This window comes from Mus pahari, chromosome 5 (genome assembly GCF_900095145.1).
Source record: "Mus pahari chromosome 5, PAHARI_EIJ_v1.1, whole genome shotgun sequence".
Lineage (NCBI taxonomy): Eukaryota > Metazoa > Chordata > Mammalia > Rodentia > Muridae > Mus > Mus pahari.
In genome coordinates, this window is record NC_034594.1 from 105434397 (window position 1) to 105441845 (window position 7449).

The 7449-nt window shown below is 44.7% G+C and overlaps 1 protein-coding gene across 2 annotated transcripts in view; it reads left to right on the top strand.

Moving 5' to 3' along the window:
* The first annotated feature begins 1608 nt into the window (after positions 1-1608).
* Eif2d (eukaryotic translation initiation factor 2D) overlaps positions 1609-7449 on the top strand; it is a 21398-nt gene continuing 15557 nt past the window's right edge. The window contains exons 1-5 of one of the 2 annotated variants that reach the window (XM_021199422.1): positions 1609-1876; positions 2688-2878; positions 3631-3714; positions 4111-4201; positions 5658-5765. In XM_021199422.1, coding sequence (XP_021055081.1) covers positions 1821-1876; positions 2688-2878; positions 3631-3714; positions 4111-4201; positions 5658-5765 — 530 coding nt within the window. In that variant the 5' untranslated portion in view covers positions 1609-1820. The remainder of the gene's footprint in view (positions 1877-2687; positions 2879-3630; positions 3715-4110; positions 4202-5657; positions 5766-7449) is intronic. The other variant, XM_021199424.2, reaches the window with a different exon arrangement.

The window sequence follows — 7449 nt, forward strand, 5'->3', positions numbered from 1 at the left end:
GAACTCACCCTGTAAACCAGGCTGGCCTCGAACTCAGAAATCCACCTGCCTCTGCCTCCCAAGTGCTGGGATTAAAGGCATGCGCCACCATGCCCGGCTTCAGCTGACTTTCTAACACAACCTAGGACCACCTGCCCAGGGATGGCACCACCCACAATGGGCTAGACCTTTCTACACCAATCCTTAGTCAAAATGTTCCTCAGACTTGCCTCAGTTCAGTCTCATGGAGGCATTTTCTCCACTGAGGCTCCCACTCCTCAGGTGACTCTAGCTTTTGTCAATCGGACAAAAGAAATAGCCAGAACGTATGGATTTATGTTCTTGATATATGAGTAGAGAGGCTGGATGTGGCAGTGCCTACTTCTCTGAATCTTGGCTCCTACTTATTGGCCCTTTATTAATTTCTAGGAAGACTACCGACATCTTCAGATCTACAATAGTTTCCCCAGTTTGAAATTTCTAGTATTCCTCTCAAACTTTCTTCAGTTATCCAGACTACAAACACTTGGTGGTATATATCCTAAATGTGGCTGCATAGCAATTCAAGGAACAGGAGTCTGCAAGTAATGCCTTCCTTTAGGCTTCTCTGCCTTTGGTTTGGGGTGGGGTGCTTCTAATAAAAGCCCAGAGGCTCAAAGGTGTAGAAGTTGGGGCTAGCAACTAGGCCCTAGTATATGACAGGTAGAGATTGCCAGGCACTTTGGACAGTCAATATGAAGTTACTTAAGCAACTGGGATGATGATGATGATGTTGATGAAGACGACGACTATGATAATGATTACGGTTAGTGAAAGGGTACTCTGCTCTGAAGAGCTGCTCTGCAAACACTGGTTTCATAGAATCTAAGCAACCTTGGTTTAAGTTTAATTTAAACCTAAGTTTAAACCCTGTCTGTAGAGTACACAGTTGTTTTCTCTGAGGGAACCCCCATCTTTGTTATTCGACTTTGTTACTAGTAGCCTGGGCAAAACCGAATCCAGAGTGGAGTGTTTTTCTTGTCGCTGCTATTATTACCGCGTGCAAATTAAACATCAAGGAGAAAAAAAAAAAATCCTAGCTGGAGACTTTAGTTTACAATACCTTATAAAGATATGAATAAATAAAAGCCTTTAGGCATTTAAAAGCTTTTTTTTTTCTTTTTTCTTTTTTAGTTTTTCGAGACAGGGTTTTTCTGTATAGCCCCGGCTGTCCTGGAACTCACTTTGTAGACCAGGCTGGCCTCGAACTCAGAAATCCGCCTGCCTCTGCCTCCCAAGTGCTGGGATTAAAAGCGTGCACTACCATGCCCGGCATTTAAAAGCGCTTTTAAAAAGAGGGGAAACCAGCATTCAATAAAACCTGCAAGTTTAATAAAATATGAATTCAAAAAATAAAATATGAACTCTGCTAATTTTGTGAACTTGACGCATGTCGAATAGACTGCAAGCTACCAGTTTCTTCTCAATGCCGCATCTAAAGCGGACGGAGCAGAAAGAATAGAACTAGGACATTGTTTGCACAACTGGCGTCCCTAACTACAGACGCGCAGGCTCCTAGCTACAACCGGTACCAAGTGGAAGACCGGGAGCGGAAGTTCCGGAGTCTGTCCCGCCTCGCCCCGTTCCACGGGCGCTGCGTCAGTTCCGGGACTAGGGCCGGCCAGCTCAGGGCTAGGGCTGGAAAGCAGCGTGCCGGGGTTCCTAGTCGGCTGCATTTTGGCGCCGAGTCCACAGCATGGCTGCCTCCAGGCTTGAGGGTCCGGCAGCCGCCACACCCTCGTTTTGTTGACCTCCCCTGGCGTCTGTGCTCTTCTTGTCTTTCCTGAGCTACTCCAGCAGACATGTTCGCTAAGGCCTTTCGGGTCAAGTCCAACACAGCCATCAAGGGCTCGGACAGGTGAGGGAGAGAATACTTTTGCTTTAGCCTAGCGAGACCCCTACACTTGTAGGGCTGCACGTGGGGACCCCAGGGAGCCAAGCAGGGGTGTTAGAAACATTTTTGAGGATAAGGTGTGGGGGTGTCTCTTTTATCTTCCAGATGGTCTTTTGGACAATAAAGTTGCGTTAGCGTGTGCTGGGCTCATGCTAGGTTTTGTGGAAGATGTAAAATGAGAGGATATAAGAACTCCATGGAGTTTAGAGCCCATGGGAGAACTCGGATGGTGTACCAAAACGAAAGGTATAGGGGGGAAAACTCCTGAACGATTATTCCTGGCCGGAGAGACTGGTGTCGGAGAGACCGGTGCGGCGGTGGCAGAGCCTAAGGAAGCTGTGGTAAAGAGAGATGTTAACTCTCCTTTTTCAGTCAGTGTCCTAGACACGGATAGCCCCGCAGGGATTTTGGAGCCAGCTTTCTCTAGGTATCATTCTTGGCCATAGTAGCCTTTTAATGAGAGGTTGACAGATTGCCAACCAGTCTAAGATAGGAGTGGGAACGGCATGTGAGATCATTTGTGCTTCCAATGACTTTCCAAAGACTAACTTCGATTGCTTAGTGAAAATAGGTGTTCCGATGCAACAATATGCCCAGGAAGTCGTGAGAATAACGAATAAGACAGATAAAAGGATTTGGGGAATCTGAGAACCGGGCATCACGAACCAGGCAGTCTTTCTTTAACCTTTATGATTTGTATAGTCATTCTGACTGTCTGTATTTATTAACGTCCATCAAGAAGATACCGTTCATCGTGCTCGTGTGCTTTCTGCAGGAGAAAGCTCCGGGCCGATGTGACGGCTGCTTTCCCTACTCTGGGAACAGATCAGATCTCTGAATTGATACCCGGAAAGGAAGAGCTAAACGTTGTGAAGTTGTATGCTCACAAAGGAGATTCGGTGACTGTGTACACGAGTGGGGGTAACCCCATCCTATTTGAACTGGAGAAAAATTTGTATCCAACAGGTATGGTAACCAGATGAAATGCCCAGACTACAGTCCTGGTCAAACACATTAGTCTCCGTTTATTTGGTGTGGTATTTGTTTTTGTACACCCCCCCTCAAACATACCTTTTAAAATGAAATAAACACAGAATTTTCCAATACTATTCCTAAGAATCTTTTCAGACCTAGTGTTTCCAGAATTGACCTTTTCACCATAAGAGGGATAAAAAACAAACAAGACCCCCCCCCCCAAAAAAAAAAAATGGAAAAATGGCAGTGCAAAGTTCTGAGATAAAGAAGCTTGGGGTATTAGGAGAGTTCTGAAGTATTGCCAAAGATGGAATTAGAGCATGTAAGGAAATATGGTGTGAACCATCTGTAAAGGCCTTTTCTTAACACAGTGGAGAAAATATAGGCTCAGGACTAAGCTGTGACAGTCACAAACGTCCCCCGGGCTGCTTTACAGTGGGTTTTCCTAGTAAGAGTCTTGGCTTTTTTATCTTTTTTTTTTTTTTTTTTTGTTTTTGGAGACAGGGTTTTTCTGTATAGCCCTGGCTGTCCAGGAACTCACTCTGTAGACCAGGCTGGCCTCGAATTCAGAAATCCGCCTTCCTCTGCCTCCCAAGTGCTGGGATTAAAAGCGTGTGCCACCACTGCCCAGCATGTTTTTGTTTTTCTGAATTCTAATTAAAGTGAGCACAGTGTTTGGCATTTCTAGATCTCCAGCAGGGAGTGTTTGTTAATAAGTGTTTCCTGGGTCTCTTTTGGTACAGTGTACACACTGTGGTCCTATCCGGATATTCTACCAGCTTTTATAACATGGCCTCTGGTACTGGAAAAACTGGTCGGGGGAGCAGGTAAGTGAATTTTTCTATATTCCAGTATTGCTTGAAATCTCTTCAGTAGTTATCTGCCACCTTATAAGGCTACTCATTTCTTGTATTCTTATGTTGAAAACTGTATCCACTTCCTATGTGTATGTGTTTGTGTTATTCCTCCAATGTTTCTGAGTTTTCTGGACATCTCTGATTCTCAGTTGTGATCTTCCACATGCTGGACTTTAAATCATTCAGGAACTTTAGCAAGTAGAACTTCGTGCTCTCATTTGTGAGACCTGAAATGGAGGGTTGATTCTCAAGTTGCCATGTTCACCGTGAATAATGTAACTGATACATGTCTCTTTGTCACGTGGAGGGCTGAATGATAAAGTAAAACATGAAAATGACATTAAGTTCTATTTTTATTTACTGCAGATTTGATGCTGCCAGGGGTAGTGGTGCCCCCTACTGGTCTTCCTCAAGTACAGCAAGGCGACCTCTGTGCCATTGCCTTGGTGGGGAACAGGTACTGTGTCAGACTTTTGTGTGTGGTGTGTGGTGTGTGTGTGTGTGTGTGTGTGTGTGTGTTGAACAGAGGTGCAAGGGAGGTGGAGAAAGGGGGCTGGTGAGATGGCTCAGTGGTTAAGAGCGCCGACTGCTCTTCCAAAGGTCCTGAGTTCAAATCCCAGCAACCACATGATGGCTCACAACCATCCATAACGAAATCTGATGTCTTCTTCTGGAGTGTCTGAAGACAGCTGCAGTGCACTTACATATAATAAATAAATAAATAAATGTTTAAAAAAATTAAGATGCTCAATTTCTAAAAAAAAGGGGGGGTGAGGTGGAGAAAAATGACCACTTTCAAAGCACATGGACCAAGAACTGAAAGAAAAAAATAGTTTCTCTGGAGCAGATAGTGGGCCCTTGGTGGCTGGCACAAACTTGTGGAGAGCCTGCACATCTGACAAGCATAAGGTGTTTGCTGCTGCTGAGTGTTTAAAGCTTACTTTAGAGATAACTTTAGATTTATAGAAGAATGTAAGAGAGTGCAGAGGTCTGGTACACACCAGGATTTCCAGCATTCTGCAGTGGCCACATCTTATGGGACCCATCGTAGTTAGCACAGCTAAGGAGTGTTTTCCTGTCCTAAACTGGGACGATGCTGGCACATACACAAGCCTTTCTTTGTATCTCCAAAGTGTTGGTTTGGTTGTTGTCTTGCTCTGTTGTGAGTACTTTTTCCATTCAAGGGTCCAGTCTACATACCACAGAGTGCTTAGCTGTCTCTTTTTAGTGTCTTCTATAGACGCTTTTGATCATGTTCATCCCCCGCCCCCAACTGCATCACTACTCATGTCTTTAGACAAATTTTACATACCTAGAGTTTGCCTGTCTTGAATCTATAGCACTGGACAGTTTTTAGTATGTTCATAAGAGTTGTTGAGCCTTAGCCGGGCGTGGTGGCACACGCCTTTAATCCCAGCACTCGGGAGGCAGAGGCAGGCGGATTTCTGAGTTCGAAGCTAGCCTGGTCTACAAAGTGAGTTCCAGGACAGCCAGGGCTATACAGAGAAACCCTGTCTCGAAAAACCAAAAAAAAAAAAAAAAAGAGTTGTTGAGCTACTGTCTTGCTGCTGCTTTTTTATGCTTGCTAGAGGGAAACTTCCCCCTTTGAACTGAACGGGTCCCCAGCTCCCACTGCTCCTTTTAAAAGAGAAACCAAGAGTCATTGTACAGGGGCTGGAGAGATGGCTCAGCGGTTAAGAGCTCTTACTGTTCTTCCGAAGGTCCTGAGTTCAAATCCCAGCAACCACATGGTGGCTCACAACCATCCATAATGAGATCTGACTCCTTCTGGAGTGTCTGAAGACAACTACAGTGTACTTACATATAATCAATAAATAAATCTTTAAAAAAAAAAAAAAAGAGTCATTGTACAGACATTTCTGCCTGACCCTCATTCCTGCCTTCCTCCCTAGAGCGCCTGTTGCAATTGGAGTGGCCTCCATGTCCACAGCTCAGATGCTGGCTTCAGGCCTGAAGGGAAAAGGTGTCTCTGTGCTCCACACTTATCAGGACCACTTGTGGTGAGTGCATTGTTCCTTCTGTTCACAGATGAGGTGGAGTGGGGGATGGGGAGCACGGATGGAGAGAAAATGAACCTGAGATTCAGAAGTGCAAGGATGTGTCCAGGTGCATCCTCCTGCTACTTGTGGACCCCAGACTGCCATATGCTTGCCAATTGTGGGGGGAAATATTTATTTGTCCAGACAAGAATCTAGAGACAGGGCTGGAGAAATGGCTCAGCGGTTAGGAGCACTGACTGCTCTTCCGAAGGTCCTGAGTTCAAATCCCAGCAACCACATGGTGGCTCACAACCATCTGTAAAGAGATCTTATGCCCTCTTCTGGGGTGTCTGAAGACAGCTACAATGTACTTACATATAATAAATAAATCTTAAAAAAAAAAAAAAAAAAGAAAGAATCTAGAGACAACTTTGGTTATCTTCTAGGCCTAGAATTGTCCCAGACAATTGCCCAATTGACCTAGGCTTAGGAATGGTTGCCCTGCCCTGCACTGTGGTGATGTCCATATAGTGCTAGCCGTCTGGCTTTGTCCATTATATACACTTCATTTGGTCCTGCGGCAAGTGCTTCTGAGTCCAGATCAGTGGTCAGACAACAGATGATAACTGATGATGTCAGACAGTAGATGATAACTGATGCCTTCATGCTGTCCAAGTATCATGTCTCAGTATTCTCAATATGGAACACACCTTCTGGCTGTAGCAATGCATATACTATGCCTACAGTCCTAGCACTTACACCAGCAGTTCTCAAGTTTCAGGTCAGGTCAGCCTGAACTATGTAAAGGAACCCTATCTCAACCTTCCCCTCCACTTAGCCACTTACCCCCCCCCCCGCAAAAAAAACCCTCAAATCCTCCAAAACATAGGTCTACTGCTTTTGAGAAAAACATTTATTGTTTGAGAAAGGTGACCTTAACCAGACAAGGAGCTCTGAAATGGGTTGTTACAGCTAGATTGTACGTTCTGTAATGAGGAATCCTGTCAGTAGCTTCCAGTCAGCAACCCCCACTGGTCAGGACAGCTTTTACATACTATTAAAACTATTAATAAGCCTCACTCACTACAGCTATTTGTCAAACTGACAATAATGTTTAACTGACGGGAGCCGGGCGTGGTGGCGAACACCTTTAATCCCAGCACTTGGGAGGCAGAGGCAGGCGGATTTCTGAGTTCGAGACCAGCCTGGTCTAAAAGAGAGTTCCAGGACAGCCAGGGCTATACAGAGAAACCCTGTCTCAAAAAAGAAAAAGAAAAAAAAAACAAAAAACGTTTAACTGACGTAATCTTAGGCAAAGGACATGAACTTTACTGTGTGCTCTGCTCTGTGGCATCACAGTTTTTCCTGTCTTAAGGCTGAGGAGTATGCCATGGCAGTCTTGACTCTGCACATTAGATTGCATTTCTTTGAACACAGAGTCCATAGGTTTTAGAGTTCAGGTATTTGTATTGTGTTAAATAGACTAAACCCTGAGTTTATATCATCAAAGTGGTAGAATCTTAATCATACCCCTTTCCCTCTCCTCCCCTCCCTTCTCATCCCTTCTCTTCCCCTTCCTTCCTTCCTTCTTTTTTTTTTTATTTATTTAATATATGTAAGTACACTGTAGCTATCTTCAGACACTCCAGAAGAGGGCATCAGATCTTGTTACAGATGGTTATGAGCCACCATGTGGTTGCTGGGA